Genomic DNA, 23,018 nt, shown 5'->3' with positions numbered 1-23,018 from the left:
GCCTTGTGTGACGGCGACGGGGAAAGCGGGAGCAAAGGGAGGCCGTCAGGGAGCTGTCAGTCGTGGGCTAGCCAGAGGCGGCAGGGTGGTCGACCCGGCGTCGTGGTGGGCGCGATGCCCAAGGGCGTATGGATTGCTGTGATGTGCGACCAGGATGGCGAGGGCACGGCCAATTGCAGCTGCGTCGAGTGACGATGGCCACGGCTCAGGAGATTCTACTGTGTAGCTAATGTATACTCTACTTCTACACCTCCCCGGCCGTCCTCTCGCCCTCCTCTCAGGAACACGCTCCGCCCGCCAGGCACCGCCACACCATCCTAGCCGCCATTTCGTTTTGCCGCGTTTCTGAGACGCCCCCCCTCCGCCAGCTCCAGTCCAGCTCTGCCTCGACAACGCGCATCCTAACGCGCCCAATACCCACAGGGCTCATGCCGCTCACTTGACGTTGGATCAACTCGAAAGTATCGCGACTTATGCCCCCCGTCAATGTCAGAAGCCAGGCCGAGCTGCAAGCCCAGAGGAACAAGGTCCGCCCCCCTTCCGCCCAACCCCGTTGCGCCCTCCGCTGATGTCTCTAGCTCACCAACTCCTACAATGATCTCTTGGGGTGAGACAGTGTTTCTGGTCTTGTCTTGTGGCTCTAATCAGTTCTAGGGAATTCGCCTCCAAAGACCTCCGCACCGTTGGCAACTACCAGCTCGGCCGGCTCATAGGAAAGGGATCTTTTGGAAAAGTCTACCTCGCCTACCACAAGTTGACCAACGGGTCCAAGGTCGGTTAGCCACGACATTCAGGAACGCAGCTGACCGTCCAGGTTGTCCTCAAATCGGCGGACAAGAACGATTCCAACCTCGCCCGCGAGATTCACCACCACCGGCAGTTTCTGCATCCACACATTGCCCGGCTATATGAGGTCATCGTGACGGAAACACTTGTTTGGCTTGCACTGGAATACTGTCCTGGTCAGTGTGGTGTTTGACGTATTGGGCGTCGCTGACGCAGTACAGGAGATGAATTGTACAACAAGCTTCTCGAAACGGGGCCCATGGAATCGGCCAAGGTCCAACGCATCTTTACCCAACTCGTCGGCGCCGTCTCCTACGTCCACAGCAAGTCCTGCGTGCATCGGGACCTGAAGCTGGAAAACATTTTGCTGGATAAACACGGCAACGTCAAGCTGGTCGACTTTGGATTTACCCGCGAGTATGAGGGCAAGTCAAACTATTTGCAGACTTGGTGTGGGACAATATGCTACAGTGCGCCAGAAATGCTCAAAGGGGAAAAATACGCGGGAGAAAAGGTGGACGTCTGGAGTTTGGGCATCATCCTGTACGCACTGCTGTGCGGGGAGCTTCCTTTTGATGACGACGACGAAAACACGACCAAGATGAGGATTCTAAAGGAAGAGCCAAAATGCCCGGAGCACATGCAGGAGCCAGCCAAGGAGCTCGTGGTCAAGCTCTTGTCGAAACGACCTCTACTACGGCCGTCGTTGTCCGAAATTCTTCAACATCCTTGGCTCTCCGAGCACGCACCACAGCAACAGGCGATTCTCAAGCTTCAACAACCGCCTCCGTTCACCACGGATCTCGAGAAGGAAACCTTGCAGCGCATGCGGAGTGCTGGTGTCGACATTGATCAAGTAATCGAAAACGTCTTGGCTCAGCGCTGCGACAGCTTGGCAGGTTGGTGGGCCCTGCTGATTGAAAAGGAGGAGCGCAAAGCAAAGAGGCGGGAGCGCAAGCGAAAGGAACGCGAGGCCGAAGCAAAGAGCTTGCGGAGGCTCAGTGCCGCAAGTAGAGCAAGTAGCAGATTGGACAGGCTTGCTCCCACCATTCGAGAGGTTGATGAATCGGCGGTTCCAATTCTCGGAGACCCTCCAAAGAGTAGAGGTCGGAACAGGGATCGGGGCGTCTCCGCAACTTGTGAGTACTGAATCTCGTCTGCCGACAATGACTAACTGTATAGCTGCCACGCCCGAACTACCACTCGTCCCTGAAGCATCCAACACTCAAAAACCCCTCCCTCCGGAAAAAGATCGCAGAGTCAGTTCATCTCGCACCAGGCCAAACCTTCCACCAAAGGAATACACCAGGTCCAGGAGGAGTAGCATGTTGCATGTGGTCACGACCAACCCGGAGCTTCTCAGCACCAATGGATATGTCCCAAAAAGGAGAAGGAAATACCAGCAACCGTTTTTTGCACAACTTGCATCTCTCAAGCATTGGTTTAAGGAATCGGCCAAGCGCGCAAGGTCCAAATCACCAGGTTCGAAAAATAGCAAGTCTCCGAAAGTAAACCAAGGCAAGCTCACCAAATCAGACGAGGAACGGAGGCCCTCAGCGCCCACCACCTCGAACACGGTCAGGCCTTCGACACATCCTCGTCCGGACACGCAGCCGCGCGCAACATATCCCCAACGGCCCAGGGTGTCGACACGCGCGTCCAGTAGCTCTTACAAAAGAACATCCATCTCTCCGTCTCCCATGACACCCCGTTCGACTTCGTATCGCCGATCCTCGGCAGGTCTGCAAAGCAGAAAATCCACCTCTTCTTCCGTGTCATCCATCCGCACCGTTCACCATGCACATACTCATTCCAAAACTTCATCCACATCTTCTGCCTCTATTAGTTCACCATCTGTTTCCAACAGGACCGGCCGGAGTCCCCACCAGTCTGTCAAGGTCCTCCCCAACACGCCTACAGGCAGCACGTTTCCCTCGGACATTCGACTCGTTCGTGGAGCTGGGACGGCAAACAGCGAAGGCAACGCTGCGTTTGGGAGTCTTCCTCTCCATGGACCTGGTGTATTGTTTGCCAGAAGGAAACGAAGCCCGTTCAAAGGTCCGGGCCTCAACATGGGAATGCATCACGGCAGTCCCAATGGTTCCAGGGGCAGAGATGCCAGCGGCAGCCGGACGAGCAGCGTTCAAGGCAGACGCAGCGGCGAAATGATTATCCAAGAGGAGGACGAGGACGAATTGGAAGATGTCGAAGAGGTGGAGACGTTTTCGCCCGTGTTGGAACCAGGTACATATCTTGTCGAGGAGCCGCCCGAGATTTCTCTCTCGGAAGAAGCCCCACATAGTCCCACGACCGTCGCCACGTAATTCGGCTGTTGGATCTCTTTGCTTGGATTGGTGCTTGTTTAGTTCTTGGGGTGGCACTTGGGCTGATTCTCGTTGTATACCCGTCACCAACTCATTTCTTTCAATCTGCTGCAAATACATGGCCGGGTTGGCTTGCTTGCGGTGCATGCTTGAGTGCAGGCGTTGGTCAAAAGGTGCGTAGGTCGTAGAAATTCATGTGGCAGCCGTCTTGGCATTTATTCTATTGCAGTGAGTGTGATGATTCGTGGCGTCGTGTGGTGTGGCGGACTTTTTGCACCGAGCTTGGGCCTCTGGGAAATTCCGGCAATGTGACTCTGACTTTGTGCAGCAACAATACCAACACCACCACCTCCACAACTCGTCTACCTCGGCACCACCCCGCATCTCTCCCGCCCTCAAGATCTCGCAAACCGCAATCATGGAGTCGGACTCGGACGTTCAGCACGACGAAACGCTGCAAGAGCACGGGTCTGAGGTCGAAGAACAAACGGAGCAGCAGGACAAGAAGCCCAAGTCGGCACTCAAGAGGTCGGCTCCGGTGCCCGCTGCGCCCGCCATTCAGCGCCCGGAGCTTCCTCCTCAGCCAGAGCCCAAGGACCTCGACGTCGACTCGCTGAACCCCCTCACCGACTACATCATTGCGCGCCAGGCCACAATCAACATTGGTACCATCGGTCACGTCGCACACGGCAAGTCGACCGTCGTCAAGGCCATCTCGGGCGTCCAGACGGTCCGCTTCAAGAACGAGCTCGAGCGCAACATCACCATCAAGCTGGGATACGCCAATGCGAAGATTTACAAGTGTGACAATGACGAGTGCCCGCGGCCGACGTGCTACCGGAGCTTCAAGAGCGAGAAGGAGGTCGACCCGCCGTGTGAGCGCGATGGCTGCTCTGGCAAATACAGGCTGCTCAGACACGTCTCGTGAGTGGATGAATTGGGCAATGGGGATGAAGCTGACGGGATAGGTTCGTCGACTGCCCTGGTCACGACATTCTCATGAGCACCATGCTTTCTGGTGCCGCAGTCATGGACGCTGCCCTGCTCCTGATTGCAGGAAACGGTATGGCAATCTCTATGTAAGAGGTGCATAGCTGACGCGTGTAGAAACGTGCCCTCAACCCCAGACGTCGGAGCACCTGGCTGCCATTGAAATCATGAAGCTCAAGCACATCATCATCCTCCAGAACAAGGTCGACTTGATGAGGGAGGAGGGCGCCGAGCAGCACTACCAGTCGATCCTCAAGTTCATCCGCGGCACCGTCGCCGACGGCTCTCCGATCATCCCCATTTCCGCGCAGCTCAAGTTCAACATTGACGCCATCAACGAGTACCTGGTGACCAAGATTCCCGTGCCCATGCGCGACTTTACGGCCAAGCCTCACATGATTGTCATTCGTTCGTTCGACGTCAACAAGCCGGGTGCCGAGATTGAGGACCTGAAGGGCGGTGTTGCCGGTGGCTCGATTCTCACGGGTGTGCTCAAGCTGGGCGACGAGATTGAAATCAGGCCCGGTATCGTCACCAAGGACGAGCAGGGCAAGATCCAGGCCAAGCCCATCTTCAGCAGGGTCGTGTCGCTGTTTGCTGAGCACAACGACCTCAAGTTTGCGGTTCCTGGAGGATTGATTGGTGAGTTTTGTCCATACAAGTCGGATTTGGTCTCTGACTCGAACAGGTGTCGGTACCCGCGTCGACCCGACCCTCTGCCGTGCCGACCGTCTGGTTGGCTTCGTGCTTGGTCTCCGCGGCCACCTCCCCGAAATCTACACGGAGCTCGAGGTCAACTACTTCCTGCTGCGCCGTCTGCTGGGTGTCAAGACTGCGGATGGCAAGCAGGCCAAGGTGGCCAAGCTCGCCAAGAACGAGGTTCTCATGGTAAACATTGGCAGCACAGCAACGGGCGCAAAGGTGGTGGCCGTCAAGGCGGACGCCGCTCGTCTGACGCTGACCAGCCCTGCGTGCACGACGATTGGCGAGAAGATTGCATTGAGCCGGAGGATAGAGAAGCACTGGCGTCTGATCGGCTGGGCCAACATTGTTGCGTGAGTGTTCCCTTCCCCGCCCATCACACACACGTCGCACGGCAGACTAACACGATGCAGTGGTTCGACGCTCGTCCCGACGCAGGACTGAAGGAATGCATGCGGGGGATATGCAGAGGATGACTGATATGGCAAAAGTTTGTTTTGTTAGGGGGCGAGGCGGGAGTTGGGTACCAGGTAGAGCAATACCCACAGCGTACTGTAGTTATTGGAGCACGGGACCGGCCGGAACCCTGTGAGGAGCAGCCCCAGCCCCAGCCCCAGGCGATCTGCCCGCTCCCGCTTTCACATGCCACACAACTTCTCCTCCAACACTACCCACACTACCCCCAACCATCGTGACCCCGGCCTGGCCTCGACTGGTCCGCCACCCTCGTCCACGCCCGACGTTTGCCGTCACACGTCGACCCGCCGCCATCCGCCCTTATTGCTCCTTCGACCGACTTCCCAGATATACCTCTTCGGTTCCGTTCCCGTTCCTGAAAACAGCTTTCTCCTCTCGCAGAGCCGCAAACACCTCCCGCCCTAAAACCACGTTGCACCCAGAAAATGTCGCCAGACCACAACCCCGACGCCCCTCCCATCCTCCGTCCTCTCCCTCGACGACCGTTCGAATTGAACCTTCGATCCACCTCCTCATCCTCGGGCTCGTCGCCGGCCGCCCAGTCACACCCCCCAACGCCGCCCCGACTCTCAAGCGACTTGGGTCAATCTCTCTCCGCCCAGCTCGAATCCCGTCTCTCCCAACCCCAGAAACCCCTCCGACGCAGCAGCTCCAGGCTCAACAACACCCTCGACGCGACGTGTTCGGACGATGCCGATTCACCCTCCGCCGACGTCCCCCGCTCGCGGTCGACCCAAAACCTGACCAGCAGCACTCTGTTTGGCATCTACCAACCCACCATGGCCTACTTCAATGGAAGCAGTTCCAGCGACGTCAACCGCGACTCATCCGAGCCCGCCACGCCTTGGGGCACCGGCGCCGAGACGCCCTCGTCGACGTTCTACGCAGACGCCTACTCGTCCAATCCGTACTACTGCAGCCGCGCGCTGGACATGGACAAACTGCGCGCTTCTGCAGAGGCCGCGGGGCTGGGGTCGGGGTATGCGGGGCCCGGCGGGGTTGATACGACCGAGAGTGGAGCAACATCATCACGCGGGGGAATTGTTGGTGGCGCCGGAGCAGCAGCAGCATCACTAGGGGGAGCCGTGGCGCCGCCAGCCGATGACGCCAGGAGGAACAGTACTACGTCGTCCGCGTCGTCGTACTCCAAATCTCGGCCGAGTCGCGACCACCAGCGCCGAGCCTCTCAGGATTACCTCCATCTCCACCAGAAACGCGCCCTGCCGCTCTTCGTCCGCGGCGCAGCCCTCTTCGTCATTGGCGTCGCCTACGGCGTCATCATCTCCCATCTCCACGAAAACATTCACATTTCCGCTCATAGCGCTCGTGTGGCCGAGGGCATTGACCGCCGCAACTGGCCGTATCTGCTGCTGTGGGGATGCGCGGGCGTTGCGCTCGGCAGTGCATTGCCCTGGGTTGACTGGGTCTGGGATGGTGACCGTCGCCTTCCGGCTGGCAGGAGAAAGAGCGAGGCTTTTGGTAGAGATGCTGCCGGGAGTGATTGGATTGAAGCCGTGAGGAGCATCGGCGCGTTTGTGGGGATAGCATTCGCCATTGTAAGTCCACAACATCTGTACGGGAGACGACACTGACTTTGCAGCGCAAACTCCCCTGGCAATCAACGCTCCAAGTCTCGCTTACCCTCGCCCTCGTCAACCCCGCCCTCTGGTACCTGCTCGACCGCTCGAAACCCGGCTTCACCCTCTCCTCGGCCGTCGGCCTTGCCGGCACCTTCGTCCTGTTACTGCTGGGCGAAGCGGCGCCCGTCGTCATTCCCGCCCCGCCCATAGTCGGCGCCAACGTGTCGGCCTCGTCCAACAACGCGCCGAGCACCACTGGCCCTGCTGCGTTGCGGTGGCGGCAGTCGACGGGCATGGGCAACGGCGGGGCTGGCAAAGAAGCGCTGCTCTTCGCGGCTGGCCCCAGCTACGAGCAGCTCGGCACCGCGACGTGGTTCTGGAGTGTGCTGTTTTGCAGCTGTGTCTGCTTCGGCAACATCGGAAGGAGGCTATTCGTGTCGACGTCCACTGCTCCCAGCACTGCCGTGGTTTCCGGCAAGTAGTAGGTGCACAAGAGAAAAGTGGTATACGCTGCGTTGTGCGAGCTGTTTTTGAAATTGTGTTGACGCTGGCCAGGTCAACCAGCCGGTTACGTGGTGGGAGGCTCTCTGACATGTTTTTCGCTACCGTCCTTTCAATCTTCCCGCGCGACCTCGATGGCGTCGTTTGGAGTCTGGCGCCCCCGTCTTTGGTTTTTCTGTCCTTTGCGTGAATCTCTTGCCAAGTCGCGTCGTCGATTTGTCCGCCATTCGCCTGTCAGACATTACTGCTGCACTGCACCGCCCTGCGCATATACCTATCCATCCATCCATCTGTCAGTCTGTCCGCGCACCTGTCCTTTCTTCCACCGATCATCATCCATTTATTTGATTCAACTTTCAAGACACATATCGATCCACATGCAAAGAAGACTAGTCTACCAACACATGCAAAGAAGAGAAATTCACGTTGCAGCAAAGAAGCCCGCTCGGTTGCCTCTTTCGATTCTCGTATTTCCGGTTCCGGTCTTACGTTGTTACGTTCTTGCGTTCCTGATTTTGGTCTACCTTCTTTGGTCGTCGATGCTTCCCCCGGCGCCTTTTCGCTGTTGGAGGGAGAGTCGGTCCGTCGTCTTCGAGTCTATACTTTTTTTGAATGAAAATCAAAAGGGAGTTTTGGCTATGAAAGACTGACGTTGAAGGAGCCGTCGAACGATGTGCGTGTCGTCCCAGTGTGCACATGCATGCAAAGAAGAAGACTTGTCTACCACAACACATCGAAGGAGAGAAATCCATAGCTGCAAAGAAGCCCGCCTGCCTATCTTTCTCTCCCTCTTAAGTTGGCATCCCGGGCGGGATGATTCAAATGTCGCTATGCCTATGGTCAGTCCCGCACCACCCCTACCCCTGAAACTCCTGGGATCTAATAGAAAGACTGCTTGCTACCGCAGTCTCCCAACCTGCTGCTAAACATTGCTCTCCGCCCACGTCTTTGCCTTTCGACTTGCGTGCCTGGTTCTCGTCTTTCGGAACATGATCGGCCCTCTCGTGCTGCAGATTCGCACTGAATGGCACCGAAGTCCCTCTCTCTCTCTCTCAGAGCATCCCCGTCCGTCGACGACTTGAGAGAGTGCCTGGTCTGTTTACTTGGACGAGGCCGACACCCGTGGCACTGAATTCCTCTCTCTCTCTCTCTGCGTCCCCGTTCATCGACGACTTGAGAGAGTGCCTGGTCCATCCGCTGCAGAGCGAAGCGGAGCTGGGTATGACGTGCTCACCTTTTCGGCCCCATGCCCAAGAAATCGCCATTCGGTTAAACGTTGGAAGCGCCGTAGCTAATCAGCTTACAGACGAAGATGTAGAAAGAGGCCTTCGCGGCACAAAGTTTGATAGTTTTTTCGAACGTCTTGGCTGAGCTCCTGCTGTAGTCGTTCATTTTCCCGTCTTAAAGCAGCGATTTCGTCCCCGCGGGCGTCGTCGCAGGAACCATCGTGCGGACGGTAAGAGTCCCTCCAGCCGTAATAGGTTTCAGGCCTTGATGTTCTACTCTCCCGCCCTTGGCTAGCGCTGGAGCTGGCTGTGAGCACCGGCATTCGTAATGTGGGGCGTAATGATGTGAAGGGCGTTGCGACTTACGTCCGATTTCTTTTGCGTGAGTGTTTATCGTCTCCCGAGTCCTCCCGACCGCGCTTCCCGTAGAAGCTCCTGGGTGCTCGGGGTGGAGAAATGTTCGACATTTTGGTGTGTCGAGGCGTGTGGGAGGGGAAATGTAATGTTAGTTTGTTTTGGTGGAGAGGAGAAGGGCGATAGAGAGCTCAGACAGGCAGGCAAATGAAGAAACGGAGAGATAGAAAACGAAATACGGCTGACAGAAGAAGCGGCCTTATGTAGTTCGAGAGCGGACTTGCGAGTGTGCTGGAGTACCCCTGCATTTCATGCTTTTCGGTACGAGTCAATTGGCATTCCACGACAAGATGACAGAGCCATGGTGTTGCATGGTCGGAATATGGACGTATGAACGCACCCTGACGGCGCCACCAACCTAAAATTTGGAGGCGACCGCTTCCCTGACATGGCGCACCTCTTGTTCTGACGTGGCGCATCTCTTGTTCTGATATGGCGCACCTCTTGTTCTGACATGGGGGTGCCGCCTTTCTAATTCGATATTGGTCTTGGTATGGAGACGTAACTTCCATCGCGGATGGACCATATTACTCTTACCCCCCAGCACCAAGGCTGGCGTTTACGCACGTTCCTCCTTCTCGCCCGGAAGTACGCAACCTTTGCTGGCATGAAAAAGACGTGGTAGCCCGAGACGGTCAAAGACGCTGAGTTGCCCCGAGAAAGGGGGAGCAGCGATGACAGGAGACCATCCGTGGGTCCTTATTCGATCAAGATCGGAGAACCCAGTGTCGGCTCACATCCCTCTCCTTTGTCTTTGTCTTCTCGCTGTTGTATTTGTTGTTGTTGTTGTTGTTGCTGCTGCCGCTGCTGCATCAAGACGTACGGCAGAGCATCCTGAACTCCCTCTTGCAAATTGGCCATGTCCTGACCATGCTCTTGCTGCTGCTGCTCCAGCCGCTCCAGCCGTTCCCGCAACTGGGAGATCTCATGGGCCTGTTGCTGCTGAATCTCTTCCTGCCTCTGCCTCTGCAACTCTGCAATCTCCCTGGTATGCTGCTGACGCTGCTGCTCCAACTCGTGCCGGATGTCGCGGATCGATTTGGCTTGGGCAGTCACGGTCAGCTCGAGTTCTCCGATCTGCATGTCGTTGTTGTCCATCCAAGCGGCCAATCGGTTGTACCTTTCTTGCGAGTGCTCACGAGCGAGATCAGCCTGGTCGTGAGGCAGGCGACCGGGGCGCTCGTCTTGTCGGGGAGCGTTCGAACGACGCTGGTCTGGCCCTGGAGACCGTCGGTCCTGAGAAGCAAACGAGGGCCTGCGTTCGTCGACCCGAGTCCGTGTTTCCGTCTCTCGATCGCGAGACCTTGCGCCACCGTATTCTTCGAAGAACCTGTAGCCTTTCTCACGGCACCAGTGGCCCGGGTGTTTTCTACCGCACCAGTGACAGGTACGTAGGCAGTCGCTCCAATCGCTGTGCTTTGTTCGCATGCAGCAGCAACATCTGCCCCTCATAAACTCCCTGCTAACTGATGAGTTAAAGAGTCTTCGCAAAAAAATGCTTTGAGCCAGAAGAAGCGTGGCAGACGCCGCGACTTACGAATCTTTGCGCCTTTTGTGTTGACGTTCGCGTTCGCGTTCATCTTCGAGAGCGTGGTCTCCGCCACGTTTGTTGTTGTTGGGCTGATGCGGTAGGCTGCTGCCCCCATGGGACTCGTCTCTTCGAGGTCTGGGAGGTCTGGGAGGAATGGTGGGCATGATAGCTTGTGCATGGGTGTGTTGTTGGTGCTGGGTGGAGATACGTGGAAAGATTTCGACGGGTAGGCACAGACGATACGGAACGACGCAGCAGCAGCGGCGTCAGTGTCGAAATTCATGCGCCGAGATTGCTGGGGAAACTTGCCCAACTCGGGACCAGCTCGAAAAATTCTCAGAATTATTCATGCATTTGTTGTTTGCAGTTGCGGAACAGCTTTCACGTATTTTTCATTTTGGTACTGAACTCAAATAGATTTGAATTCGAATCTGACAGGATCACTTGGTCAACAGACATGGCACTGAAGGAATCGTAGACCTTGCATCAACAGTTGAATTGATTGGCATTCTATGGATTGGCTTTTGCTTACTGTTGATATCCGCTTGAAGGCGCACTTTCGCTGGTCACCGTCCGAGATGGAAGACAGAGACGAAATGACCAGGAGAGACCGTCCGTAGACGCAGAGACCGTCCGTAGACGCAGAGACCGTCCGAAGACGCAGAGACTGTCGGTGTTCTTGTGTAACAACACCAAGCAGTCTGAGACCGTCCGAAGACGCAGAGGCCGTCCGTAGACGCTGGGCACTTTCGCACCAGAAGATGGTACGGTAGTTGCCCAAAACCAGGTCACCGAAAACACTTTGCAGTAGCCCTGCTCATGGCTCCGCGTTGGAATGCTCCTCCTCCTCCTCCTCCTCCTCTCCCTGTTGTTGTCGCTGCCGCTGATCCGGAACATAGATGTACTGTTGGACCCCCGCCTGCAGATTACTCAGACTCTGTTCCAGGCCCGCTATTTGCTGCTGCTGCTGTTCAAATCGCTGCTGCCACTCCTGGCGCAAATCGCGGATCGACCTCCAGAGTTCGTCGGTCTCGGTGCGCGCCGTTTGCTCGTTGGTTTCAGGCCGAGGAGGGGATCGGTTGTACCTGTCGTACCTGTCCTGGGAGTATTGATGAGCAAAGTCAGCATTTCCAGCATGGCTTCCATGAAGCCAGCTGCGAGCGTCATCACGGGGAACGTTCGAGCGACGCTCCATGTCGTACCGAGTGACGTCTCCTCCTGCAGACCGTTGGTTCTGAGGGGCAGGTGCGTGGTCGTAGGCCTCGAAGTCGGCTTGCCGGGAACGAATGTCGCTCTGCCATTGACCACCATGCTTCTTGTAGAAGTTTCGACCTCTGCTGATGCACCGCTCGCCGACGTGTTTCCTACCACACCAGTAGCAGGTTCTGTCGCATGTCTCCCAAGTGCCGTGCTTTTGCTTCATGCAGCAGCAGCACTTGATCTTCATGTACTCCTTCCTGCTTATGGAATTAGACAAGGTTGTAAGACGAAGGGGGAATTCTGTGTGGTAGGACTGTAGCTTACGTGTAAATCTCCTTCAGCCTTTTGGCGTAGAGCTCATTGTCGATTTCGTGCTCCCTCGGCCGTTTTCTGTTTGGTCGACGTGGTGGGTCGCCGCCGCCGCCGCTTCCGCCGCCGGTGAAGCCGATTGTTTGAGGGATTGGCACGATTGTTGCCATTTTGCGATTCTGGGTTGGGTGTATGTGGGTGGGTGGGTGTGGGTGGATGGGAGAGAAGATGGTGGGTGGGTGGAGGAGGAGGAAGACGCAGAGACGACGAGGCGGCGGCGGCATGTGGAGGAAGGCGCCGGAGGTGACTGCCACCACCGCCCTCCCCAACTCTCAAGCCTCATCCTCTCTCTGTCGTGCAACATCTGGCCGACCTCGCAAAGATCAACAAAATGATCCGAGTCCTGAATGCTCCTTCAGCGAATCCTGGTGCAGTATTGCATCTTGCCCCGGAGTTGACTACCTCGTCCTCGTCCCTCTCGCAAAGCGCTGCATCGCTTTGACGCTCTCTGTGCGCACCTCAAGACTTAACGCGGACTTGCAAAGAGACTTGCTGAAATGTGCGGTCAGGAAAGTCACTCTGCCAGTTTGTTCGTCGATCCATAACTCACTGTTCGAAACATCTTCGGCTAGAGAACTAGAACCGTTGGCAGTGACAATGCTCAGTTTCTGGCTCCTTTGCAATCGGGCTACGTGCAGGGAGCATTCATTCACTGCCAGAGCTGTGCCCAAGAAGTCGTCAACCGCTACCATACTTGTGCTCCGGGAGCAATCACTCACCGCTACATTTGTGTTTTGGGAGCAGTCGTTCGTTGGCGCAGCTAGACCCAGGGAGTCTCCCCTCTGTCACATCCACTGCTTTACTCCCAGTATGTCTTCTTTTGCGGGGAGTAATTCTTCTGGAAACGGTATTGATGGAATGATATAAGCGTGTGGGTATTTGAGGCAGCTATTAGTGTAAATATTCTACTTTTTATTCCTCCTCTTCCTCCCTGCCCGTCTGTTTGTAGTCGTACCAAACATACGCGGCGCGTACGCACGTGAAAGCCGTAGATCGTCGTAAGAATTGGAAAGGCGGAGGTATCGATGATGATAAGACAAAGGAAAGAAAGTAAAGGAATGTGGTGGTGGGTATCTTTTTGGTTCCCTTTCTCCGCCGATTGCTCCAAGCAAGCAGACATCAGCATCAGAGCATCGGCTCGAGCCCACGGGTGCGATGGCGGTTGCTCGCTGGTGCGGGATGCTCCTTAATCCACGGGGGCCCGCCCCGCTCCACTGGCACAAACGGCGGTCGAGTCGAGGGCAAGTGCTGCGTGGAATCTTCTGAATCTCGACTTCGCTCTCCTCTCGCGCCGCTGCGCCGTGATGATGCCTCTTTCAAACTCCGTGTCGGTGAAGGTGATTAATAAAATGATTAAACCGACAATGTTTTTCTCCCCAAACTCTTCTTTCTTTTGCTCTTTTTTTCATTGTTTCATTGTTCAGACCATGCTGTCGTCTGGCTTCATTGGCCAGTTTGGCTCATAGCTCTCGTGGTGCACAGGAGCCGACTCGCGGACCGAGGTGACGTGCACACGCTTTGAAATGTGGAGGCCGAGGGCGGCGTTGTCGGCTGTCGTCTCGATAATGTGCTCTTCGGAGCCGTGCTCAGACACGTTTTCCAGCCACGACTTATCGCCAGGGGCACCGCCGTGGCACGTCGTGGTGGTGGTGGAATTGTCCGGCCGCAGCGTTTCCAGGTCGTGAATGTCGTCCGGATTTCGCAAGTAGCTAGGTCGTGAGTGGTGGCTCTTGGAGCCCATTTGATTGGCCGAGCCCCAGTTTGGCGTAAAGGGGTGGCTGCTGTGGGTGCGCGAATGCGAGGAGAGGCCGGTGCGATGAAGAATGCGTTGTAAGAGCGGACGCAGCGTTGCTATGCAGGCGGCCGTCATACCGACTCCGGGCTCAATCGATGACCAAATGGCGACGTCAGTGGTGTTGTCTAGACTCTGTTAGTAAGTGATGCGCTGATTGGCTGGTGCGGACATACAGAGAAAATCTCGCTCGCTCGTCATTGACCAAATGTAGGGGATGCGAACAAGCGTTGCGGTGCTGCCAATGGCCGCAAAACTGAGAATGCCCACCACGACAATCTTTGTGCGATTGTTCATTTGTAGGTCCCAAACGATGAAAGCGGGCAAAATTCCTGAGAACTGTTAATTTGTATCGCAGAAATAGCATTCAACCCACTCACCATAGACCCAGTCTGCACAGGAAGAAAGTCCAGAAGCAGCATATGTAAAGGCCACCACAGTAGTTGGCGCAAGGCAATGTTCGTTGTTTGGCGCAATCGTCCAGAATGTTTGGACGGGGTTGCATTGCAGCAGGAACGCGAGAAAGTAGGCCATCGAAAAGACGCCAGCGGCCGCGTTGACAAAGTAGATGATGAGGATGTGGACTCTCTTGACGGCTATGCGCAACAAGAAGATTCCGACGGCAATCTTCAAGAGCATGGAGCCCACCGCATAGAAAAGCTCACAAAAGAACCAGTACTACGATATGTTAGATGTGTCGAGCAGACCAAGGAGGGCACTTACCTGAAGAGCCTTCCTCTTGTTCTCTGGTGATAGATCATTATCCATTCGGCCGGACCCGTAATAGACACCCCCCAGCTGGCAGACCAGGTATCCAGTGATAAAAAGCAGCGAGGCCAGCATGGTCCAGTCATCGGAGCCGAATGAGTTGACGATTACCGCACGTGTATACACGCGGAGGCTGACTGAGATCCAGCATAGGCAGAGGAAGAGAACTCCAACAGCCAGGATCTGCTGGCTCCTATCCTCCATGTCTGGGGAGACCGCGGGTCGAGGGGCGATGAGAGAGGGATGGTAAGGGTCATTCAGCGGCGGTGCCAAGCATGCGGGTTGGAGGTGGCGAACAATGCGAGAGGGCTGATGGAAACAAGATGGCGGGACATGGGATAGTAAAGGTTCCTTATTCTCGGGCAAGAGGGTCGTGTCTGGGCCGGGAGATCCAAGTAGTTTCCCAAAGGAAAGGATTTACAGAAGCACAATCAAGGACACTAGTTTTGCAGGCGGAGCGGCACGGCCGGGCAACGATACCTATGGAGCCGTGTGGGACAGAGCTCGCGGGCCACGAGCCCGCAACGCCCAAAGGAGCAGAGCATCGGTTTGCCGTTTCCACGATGGCCCAAGCTACGGAGTGTTCAAAGCAGATCAGCCAAGCGCGAGATTGGTCGCATAGCGAGCCAACCCAAAGCGGGCGAATGACCCGCACAGCCCACGTATCTCAGCGCTGGTTGGCTGCAAATCCTGGCCAGCGGAAGTTGTAGCCCGCTGGCACCTGGACTTTGCCCTGCAAGTCTGGCAGGAGATTTCGAACCGGGGAATGTGTCAAGAATGCCGGGCGACGCGGCTCCTGCTCTTGATGATGCAGTCATCGAGCAGTCCATGATTTCGAAACGGTGTGCAAGCGAAGTCTCCTGCACACGTCAAGCTCCTGCAAGCTGAAAAAAAATGGAGCCTCGCTCACATCTGTTGCCACAGACTTTTGGTGGGAGACGAAGTCCATAATACATTTCGTAATATAGGCGAGGTTGGTTGGAGGTGCGGTCGGACAGCTATTTCGAGTGTGAAGGGGACTCGGATCAGCGCGTCCAAGCGCAAGAGGCCGAGACTCGAATGACTCGGGTACGGGCTGGGGACAATTTGAGCGCAGAAGTTCTCGGGCACGATGTCAAGGCTGACGCCAATGTTTGGTGCTTCCTACTGGGTGGTTCTCAAGGCGGCTTTGGAAAGAAAAATAGGAGCAGACTTGAGACTTGAGACTTAAAGAGAGCGGTGTGATCGGATGACGCAGCAGCGTCGGATATGGGTGGTCCCTCAGGCACCCCAGCCCCAGCCCAACCAGCGGCGGCAAAAATCACCTCTGGCCTCTGTTCCTCATCCAGCGTGATCGTCCAGTCTTGTTCCCGCTCCTCCCCTGGCTTGCGGACTCGTCACCGCGGGTTATGATTGCTTTTTGCTGCGCCGCATGCGCCGTTTGGGGTCAACGCGGAGGGGTCGCTCTGCACAATTGTCGGAGCAGGCTTGCGCTGTCGGACGTCCTCACAAGTTACATAAGATCGGGGGTCGCCAATGCAGCAGACGTCGTCCGGGGCTCGCAGGGGTCACCCTCAACGCGGTCGCGGGCTCTTCGCGGCGGAACGGCTTGCGAAGAGGAACGGCCCGAGATTCCGTGGGTCATCTCAATAGAAGCCTGCGGATTTGCTGCTCGCTGTGGCTGCGTGGATGGGCGTTTGCGGCGAGCTGAGGTCGAAATAGAGGACGCGGTGCCTGGTGTTCCCATGTTCCAGAAAGTTTGGCGCGGAGACGACGGGCCAGGCCGAAGCTCGCCACGTGGCGCCAGGAACATGATTCGGCCTGCCCTGCCCTGCCCTAGCTTCATCAATCAATCTCCATGGACAACCCCCCCTTATTCAGGACCCTTCTCCGCAACTCTCGCGGCCTTCTCTCTTGGCATCCAACCTTCTCTCGCCTGGACTCCTGATACAGATTTGCAAGCAAGCTGTCGCTGATGCCCAGGCCGAGGCTGACTACGCGCAGCTCGTCTCTGTTTCCACCCAAGCCCTGCATTGCATGTGCGTCATTTCGCTCCAATATCCTCCTGCATACCTCCTTCCTGAACGAGCCGCCCCGTGCCGTCTTGCTGGACCGTTTCCAAAGTGCCGGATATCCAATGTCACCGCCGTCATCCGCTTGTTCGGAAGGTTGCCCACGTCCAGATAAGCTTGCTGCCCTGACTGGTACGGCCCGGCAGAACGGAACAACGTCCGAGGAGATGCTGGTTTGCTGGAACGTTGGAAAATGCCGCACTCTTATCGAAGGTTCTGAGCGACCACAATCTGATATCAGGAAAAAGACAAGAACCTGCGATTGGCATGTGGTTAGCCGAGGGGAAACATGTCTGGAAGCTCTGTGGCCATGCTCAAACTGTCTTTGTGTTGTCCTCTAGCGCCTGGGGACCTCTCGAAAACGCTCGAAGAATCCTGCGCCGTTCCTGGAGAATGAAGGCGTGGGCCTTGTGAAGCGGCCTCATCAGCGCTGAATTGAGACCTTGAAGGCTGAGGAAAGGGGTGCCATCCAGACCAGCATCGGTGCTTATCCAAAAGCTTGTCGAGGGGAGTATCGTGTGAGTGACAACCAGCGGCGAGGACGTTGCAACCACCCGACGCCAACACGACGCGAGCTGCGCGACACGCAACCGCGACCGCGCCCGCGCCCCTAAAACCACCTTGAGAAGAAAATTGTTCCAAAAAGTCATCGCGCTTCTACCTTTCGCAGAATCGTCTTTACTCATGCCGTTGACCACACGAACTCGTCACTTCCGAATCCATTGTCTACTGGTGGGTCTTCACAAAACACAGGCGGCAGAAGAAAAGACCCGGGCTGAGAAATCAAGAAGCGAAGCCGACATTGGACAGATGAATGCACAACAGGGCTCCCTCACTACTCTCGGGTTGCTTCTCCGTCTGAGGGACTTTATGTGGGCAGAGATTTGTCCTTCGCCACCGGACTACACCAAGGGAGCTGCCACCCACCGTCGCGGGCTGGAGCAGTCGTTCGAAATCGCGATTGGGCTTGGGCCCTGCCATGTTCTTGAACGCTCGCTGTTGCAGTAAAAGATGCGGAGAAAGATGTGAAACACTTACGACAAAGAAGATCCACCCTCAGACTGCTTTCGTAATTGAGCTGCAGCGTTACATATGCCGTCTCCACTTGCCTGTCGCTCCCGATCGCTTAACGCAGCCAGTGCCACGTCTTCTCGCGCCCCTCCAACTCGACATCCAAAAGGCAGAATCTCGCTGACCAAACGCTCCACCGCGTTCTCCTTGTCGTCTTCAGGGGCGGTATTGGATGCCACACAAGCGAGCCAAGGCGTTGGCATTCGTCCCGATCGGCTTGCCGATAGTCTGGGCTCTTCGGTTGTTGGCACGGCGAAACGGCAACTCCCTCGCAAAGCCCTGTTTCTCGATGGTGGATGTTGCATCAGGCTGAGACCGTCAGCCGCTGTACCTGACGATCTTTTTTTTTTTTTTTTTGGCGAGCTGATCAGCACACAGAATGCCGCAAAAGTCTGACGGACGTCAGCACAAAATACTTGAGAAGTTGACGCCAGAATGACGCGCCGTCTTTCTTTCTGTCTTCATCATGACTCTTTTGCCGCGGAGCAGGCAGGCTCTCGACGAGCAGGGGCTCTGCGAACCTACATTGGGTCCTTCGTCTCCGGCAAAGATGGGAGCTTGTCGTGCTGCTCCAACTCTCGACAGTCAACACATCCCCCCCGTCGCGCCTACACAACTGCCAAGCGGAAGATTGGCCAAATCGGTACAGATCATCCGGGCGGGAAAGGCCGAAGTTCGGGACCGACTGCACGTGGAAAGTCGGGGTCTCGGGGAGGCTTGCTGGTCTTTTCTGCGGCACTCGCCATCATCATCGATTCATCATCGTAAGCCAGCCCCTTCGAGTCACAGAAAAAAGGTCCCGCCGGCGGCTAGTGTCTCGACTCGCCAAGCAACAAGTGCCGGACATGTGGCTCGTGATGTCCGCGAATGGAGTTGTTTGGCAGTTTTGATGGCCGTGTGCAGGAGGCGAGGCGCAAGCAAGCAAGATTCTGTTCATTGGATGCGTCAAAGGGGCAAAGGGTACGAAGTATGCAACAAATGCTGCAGACGTTTTCCTCATGACCCCTGAGTATCGCCAGCTTCCCGCTTCGAGAAACGCTCTACCGAATCTCGAGGATTCGAGTGAGGATGATGATCTCAGATCGTCGCCCGTCGTCTTCGAATCCGATTGGCAAGGCGTCTCGCGTCATTTGCACGCGCCAGTCCCATCACTACCATTCTGCGGATGGTCGGTCGGCGTCGAGGCTTCCCAAACCCTGATCGATGTAGCTTGATGAGCTGCACCGCGGCATCTCTCCCGGTTCCCGATGTCGCGAATCATGTATGATCAGTTGTTGATCGAAAGGGCCACAGGTCACAGCAAGTGGGTGTCGCAAGAAATGGGACTCCCGGGTCTCCATGGCTGCAGCAACAAACACAGTTCTTCAAGCGCATGTGTGATGGTGTACGACTGCTCCCTACGCGTCACTGTCAATGCAAATGACTGCTTCCATCGCGTCGCTGTAACAGTGGATGAACGCTCCCTAGGCGCAACTCTGGCAGTAAACGATGCCTCATTCTTTCTACAACCACTGTGGGACCGCCGCCTTCTTCATCTCTCACCACATATCCAGTGGCCATGCTGACCGTCTGGCTCCAAAGCGTTGTGGGAACTTCGCAATTGTGTATCGGCAAAGAGGCTCTCCCTCTCATCGAATGGGAGTCTTCGCTTGTTCTCCGCCTGGCAGAAGACACTGACCCGTTCTTGTTGTGGGTCTGACAACGGTCCATTCGAGACATCGAACAGCTCGACTCCCTGCGTCGCCCAGAAGGCAACGCGTTCTGTCTGTCTGGCCCGTTGGGCCTGGTCACCTGGCGGGGTGGGCATGATTGGCTCTGTGGTTCAGGGTTAGCATAGCCGTGACTTGAGGGTGGGAGCGAGACGCGTACGCGGTGATGCTGCAGCAGCAGAAGCCGCATGAGGAGGAAGAGAATGCGGAGGGCCGTGTTGCTGAGCCATCTACGCGTAGAAACGTTAGTGAAGAGTCGGGATTGCTCTGGATGGCTTTGAGCTCGCAATACCTTGACGTTTGCACGATGGTTTGTTTGGAGTTGAAAGGTTCTGGGCGGGGACGCGTCCAAGACGTCGCACGCAGGCGCACCTTCCGCACTTGCCTCGACTCCACCACCAGATTCCATCCTATTCCAGTGGGCCTCCTCTTCCCTTGAGCTAGCCCCGGCTTGAACGATGAGTTCTGCTCCTGGCTGTGCATCAGTGCCAGAGAAGCTCTCAGGAACACCACCGGTTCGTCGCTCAACCCTCACCGTTCAAGTTTTGTTGCTCAACTTCCTCGTTCCCTCCTGGCCAAGATTCAAGAGAAGCTCGCAAACCCACCAGTTCACCGCTCCACTCTCGTCACTCACCCTCGACCTCGACCCTCGTTGTGACAATGCGGATCGATTCAACACCACCGCCTCCTGGGAGCCGGCTATGAAAATGGGACGGGAATCAACAGCGCCAGGGCTCATAGAGTGTCGGCCAAGGTATCCCCCCAAATGGCCAGCCGAAATGAGTGACACCATAACAGAGCTTGCTACGATCAGACCTCGATGTCGCCATCAGGCTGGTGCCAGGCTCCGCGCCCCGCGTGAAGGAGCCCATCGAAGTCGACCGCCCCTCCCTGCTCCGCAGCGTTCTCGCCCTCTTTCCAGCAGCTCCTTCACTACCCTCGGGTGATTATGCTCGAACACAATGGTCAAGGCAAGTCTTCACGGGTAGTCCCCGGGTCTGAATACAGGTAGATGGGGGGATTATTTTGGGGGTCAATCTGGGCTTTTAGATGATGGATCAAGAGATGGAGCGCAGAACAGTACGACGTTGAATTAGGGTTACGCATGAGTTCATCGGGCCAACGGGCCGTTGGTCCAGCTGTTCGTTGCCCTGCCAACGTCTCAAGACAGCTTCTGACTAGTGAACCGAGCCCTGCCCTGCCGCATCTCCGTAGTCCATCTCATCTTTTGTCTTCTCCAAAAGCATCCAGCAACTAACCACCCCTCCACCCCTTGTACTTGCAGATGTCTTTGTGCGAGCTCGCGGGCCTTGTGAGCCTCGGGGACATCCTCATGTGGATCTCTTGGTGGAGCTGGTGTTGAAGGCGACAGCGTCAGCTATGATGATGAGGATACGTTGTTAGAAGCGAGGGCCAAGTTTTTGCTATCCCCATGTTTCTCAAAGCCACCTCGCGAAGACCTGCCAGTGGTTTGTTGCCGTGGGTAAAAGACACGTTAAAGAAGAGCACCAGGCAATTCTCGAGAGTAGTTTTGCCGGGGCTGTGTCGGAGTAGTGGGGATGAATGCCTGGGGAACTTTTTGGACAGGAAAGAGCACCTGCGGCTGCCGCCCGTCGCGGGTCCATCTTCTCCACCCACTCCCGTTTCTTCCGTCCACAACACCAGACACACCTTCGCCTCCCCCATCTCCCATCATTCAATCGCCATTTCTGGCAAAGAAATTAAAAATGGCTCGCATCAGAATGCGCCGACAACTCCTCCCCCTCCAAGCACCGTCCTCCTCCGGCGGTGGTGGCCGGCCGCCTCGAAAGCCAAACAGCCACAGACAGGGACTCGGACATTACGTCGAGCGCCCGAGCAAGAAGACTCTTCGGTCAAGGTATGATGGACCTTCCACGATTCTATGCTCGTTACTGACGTTTGATGTTCAGACTGAGCTCCGGAGCTCAAAGGAGATCGCGAAAGCGGTCTAGTGCTACACAGCGAGTGCTCGAGGATCAATCCGAGCGAGTAAGAGAGTTGGAGCAGGCCAACGCCATGTTGGTGCGTCAAGCTGCTGCTGACCTACAGCAAGACCGAGACCGCGCACGCAACGCAGAGCGTAGACTCCAGAGTGAGGTCGATGACCTCGAGCGGCATGCACGCGAAGCTGAGCGGGCATTTGCCGAGTTTATTGACAACCGTATGCAGGACGCACTCCACGAACGAAATGCCTGGGCGCAAATGGATCAGGTCTTCAATGATCTGGTCGCGGTAGTCGATGAAGCCCAGGCGATCAGCAATCGTCAACAGAGACAACAGAGGTATATCCAAGGGCAGTTCGAGGACCTCGCCGTAGATATGGATGCCCTGGTCGCGGATCTGCGACAGATTCCCCAGTTTCACGACGAAAATGTCCACCGAAGGACCATGGACGCCTTCGCGCAGGAATTTGCGGAATACTTGCTGCTTTGCAGATACGTGGTCGAAGGACGAATGTTCGAGGGCGACGATCCGAACGACGCAGACCGAGTGTGAGCAGTCCCTCACGGACTGCCACGAGAAAGAGCCATTGCGACACGTGCTCGAGTTTCTGTTACCACATGATTGGTATTCGCACCATGTTCAGTGAGTAGGTGAGAAGCAAAAACATGCCAGGGATTGAGATGTCATGATGCTAATTCTTGGACAGGCTGTGCGCCGAGTGTGGATAATCCACGAGTTTAGGTTGAATCAACCTGGTATGTACTTGTTTCGAAGGTCATACCCCCGATGTGCATTTAATGCTGGAGTCCATAGTCATGAAAGTCAAATCGATGGTATTCCGCAGCAATGATGCGCATGGAGTTGATGCCTGCAGTGATGACTTCGTTGCGGCAATTTGCACCAAGACCAGTGACCTGCCACTCCAAGTCTCCCAAACCTGACGACCACTTCTTGATTTCCAGTGCCTTCTACTACGAAAAGAGACCCAGCCCGCTGCCGTTGAAGAATCCTTCGTTCGAAACATAAATGCTTCCAAGCCCCAGCCAGGAACACGAGCAAAACCGCCGGCGAGGGCCAACCGAACTTGAAAACGAGCGCACCCTTCCGCTACATTCTATGATAGCAAGGGAAGGCTGAATCGGCAAAACAAACGGCGGTGCTTGCTTCCCCCAGTCTTTCTCGCTTCTTGGTTGTCGCCAAAACAGCAAAAACAGCAAAAAAGAATGGCAAAACAGTTCAGCCACGGTCCGGAGCCCGCGCCCTACGTCTACCGTCCGACCCGAGGGTCGGTCGAACTCATCATACAGTAACCGCCAGCTTACCGGGTGGCGCCTGGCAGAATCATTCGCAGCCGAAGCAGCGTCATACTGCGCCGCGGCGCCCCAACTCACTGGCGGTTATGGAGGAACGAACCGCGTTTTTTGGGCTATGTAGCAAAACTTTGGCGGGCTTGCTTGTGGGGCGGTTTGGAAGTCATCGGCGGCGTGGTATCGTCGTTTTGGGGCCATCACTGCGGCTGATGCTCTTCAACAGGGCTCTACTCATGCCGAAAAGCTCATTTC

At 56.1% G+C, this 23,018-nt stretch overlaps 8 protein-coding genes across 8 annotated transcripts; 5 read left to right on the top strand and 3 right to left on the bottom strand.

The window, feature by feature from the left end:
• Positions 1-252: 252 nt before the first annotated feature.
• J3D65DRAFT_635767 (kinase-like domain-containing protein) lies at positions 253-3,315 on the top strand. The gene is made up of 6 exons (XM_066801339.1): positions 253-527; positions 579-607; positions 655-772; positions 815-962; positions 1,008-1,925; positions 1,969-3,315. Exons 1-6 carry the CDS (start codon positions 474-476, stop codon positions 3,108-3,110), a joined length of 2,409 nt encoding a protein of 802 aa, XP_066651764.1. The 5' UTR covers positions 253-473; the 3' UTR covers positions 3,111-3,315.
• On the top strand, positions 3,270-5,475 carry J3D65DRAFT_92200 (eukaryotic translation initiation factor 2 subunit 3). The gene is made up of 6 exons (XM_066804254.1): positions 3,270-3,338; positions 3,439-4,034; positions 4,079-4,173; positions 4,218-4,742; positions 4,789-5,155; positions 5,216-5,475. Exons 2-6 carry the CDS (start codon positions 3,529-3,531, stop codon positions 5,244-5,246), a joined length of 1,524 nt encoding a protein of 507 aa, XP_066651763.1. The 5' UTR covers positions 3,270-3,338; positions 3,439-3,528; the 3' UTR covers positions 5,247-5,475.
• Positions 5,476-5,704: 229 nt separating this feature from the next.
• Positions 5,705-7,341, top strand: J3D65DRAFT_558896 (INSIG domain-containing protein; the record flags this gene model as incomplete). Its single annotated transcript, XM_066797386.1, has 3 exons — positions 5,705-6,177; positions 6,391-6,835; positions 6,880-7,341. 3 exons carry the CDS (start codon positions 5,705-5,707, stop codon positions 7,339-7,341), a joined length of 1,380 nt encoding a protein of 459 aa, XP_066651762.1.
• Positions 7,158-8,125, top strand: J3D65DRAFT_92521 (uncharacterized protein). The gene is made up of 2 exons (XM_066804255.1): positions 7,158-7,362; positions 7,415-8,125. Exon 2 carries the CDS (start codon positions 7,495-7,497, stop codon positions 8,008-8,010), a length of 516 nt encoding a protein of 171 aa, XP_066651761.1. The 5' UTR covers positions 7,158-7,362; positions 7,415-7,494; the 3' UTR covers positions 8,011-8,125.
• Positions 8,126-9,699: 1,574 nt separating this feature from the next.
• On the bottom strand, positions 9,700-10,814 carry J3D65DRAFT_661351 (uncharacterized protein; the record flags this gene model as incomplete). The annotated part of the gene is made up of 2 exons (XM_066802599.1): positions 9,700-10,466; positions 10,538-10,814. 2 exons carry the CDS (start codon positions 10,812-10,814, stop codon positions 9,700-9,702), a joined length of 1,044 nt encoding a protein of 347 aa, XP_066651760.1.
• Positions 10,815-11,348: 534 nt separating this feature from the next.
• J3D65DRAFT_606057 (uncharacterized protein) lies at positions 11,349-12,324 on the bottom strand (the record flags this gene model as incomplete). The annotated part of the gene is made up of 2 exons (XM_066798416.1): positions 11,349-11,988; positions 12,056-12,324. The coding sequence occupies 2 exons, from the start codon at positions 12,322-12,324 to the stop codon at positions 11,349-11,351; spliced, it is 909 nt and encodes a 302-aa protein (XP_066651759.1).
• Positions 12,325-13,373: 1,049 nt separating this feature from the next.
• On the bottom strand, positions 13,374-15,054 carry J3D65DRAFT_91995 (uncharacterized protein). The gene is made up of 4 exons (XM_066804252.1): positions 14,616-15,054; positions 14,273-14,570; positions 14,069-14,224; positions 13,374-14,020 (listed from the first exon to the last, which is right to left on the bottom strand). Exons 1-4 carry the CDS (start codon positions 14,862-14,864, stop codon positions 13,521-13,523), a joined length of 1,203 nt encoding a protein of 400 aa, XP_066651758.1. The 5' UTR covers positions 14,865-15,054; the 3' UTR covers positions 13,374-13,520.
• A 6,164-nt stretch (positions 15,055-21,218) lies between these two features.
• On the top strand, positions 21,219-22,008 carry J3D65DRAFT_606055 (uncharacterized protein; the record flags this gene model as incomplete). The annotated part of the gene is made up of 2 exons (XM_066798415.1): positions 21,219-21,370; positions 21,423-22,008. 2 exons carry the CDS (start codon positions 21,219-21,221, stop codon positions 22,006-22,008), a joined length of 738 nt encoding a protein of 245 aa, XP_066651757.1.
• Positions 22,009-23,018: the final 1,010 nt, after the last annotated feature.

Source organism: Phyllosticta citribraziliensis, assembly GCF_038025025.1.
Source record: "Phyllosticta citribraziliensis strain CPC 17464 chromosome Unknown J3D65scaffold_11, whole genome shotgun sequence".
Classification (NCBI taxonomy): domain Eukaryota; kingdom Fungi; phylum Ascomycota; class Dothideomycetes; order Botryosphaeriales; family Phyllostictaceae; genus Phyllosticta; species Phyllosticta citribraziliensis.
This window is presented reverse-complemented; position numbering and strand designations above follow the sequence as displayed.

Bases quoted from the DNA above. Each gene is read 5' to 3' on its own strand.
- J3D65DRAFT_635767 (XM_066801339.1), top strand. From the start codon at position 474: ATGCCCCCCGTCAATGTCAGAAGCCAGGCCGAGCTGCAAGCCCAGAGG. The intron at 528-578 runs GTCCGCCCCCCT...TGATGTCTCTAG, and splicing joins TGCAAGCCCAGAGGAACAAG to CTCACCAACTCCTACAATGA. The intron at 608-654 runs GTGAGACAGTGT...AATCAGTTCTAG, and splicing joins TCCTACAATGATCTCTTGGG to GGAATTCGCCTCCAAAGACC.
- J3D65DRAFT_92200 (XM_066804254.1), top strand. From the start codon at position 3,529: ATGGAGTCGGACTCGGACGTTCAGCACGACGAAACGCTGCAAGAGCAC. The intron at 4,035-4,078 runs GTGAGTGGATGA...CTGACGGGATAG, and splicing joins AGGCTGCTCAGACACGTCTC to GTTCGTCGACTGCCCTGGTC. The intron at 4,743-4,788 runs GTGAGTTTTGTC...TGACTCGAACAG, and splicing joins GGTTCCTGGAGGATTGATTG to GTGTCGGTACCCGCGTCGAC.
- J3D65DRAFT_92521 (XM_066804255.1), top strand. From the start codon at position 7,495: ATGGCGTCGTTTGGAGTCTGGCGCCCCCGTCTTTGGTTTTTCTGTCCT.
- J3D65DRAFT_91995 (XM_066804252.1), bottom strand. From the start codon at position 14,864: ATGGAGGATAGGAGCCAGCAGATCCTGGCTGTTGGAGTTCTCTTCCTC. The intron at 14,571-14,615 runs GTAAGTGCCCTC...AACATATCGTAG, and splicing joins ACAAGAGGAAGGCTCTTCAG to TACTGGTTCTTTTGTGAGCT. The intron at 14,021-14,068 runs GTATGTCCGCAC...AACAGAGTCTAG, and splicing joins GAGCGAGCGAGATTTTCTCT to ACAACACCACTGACGTCGCC.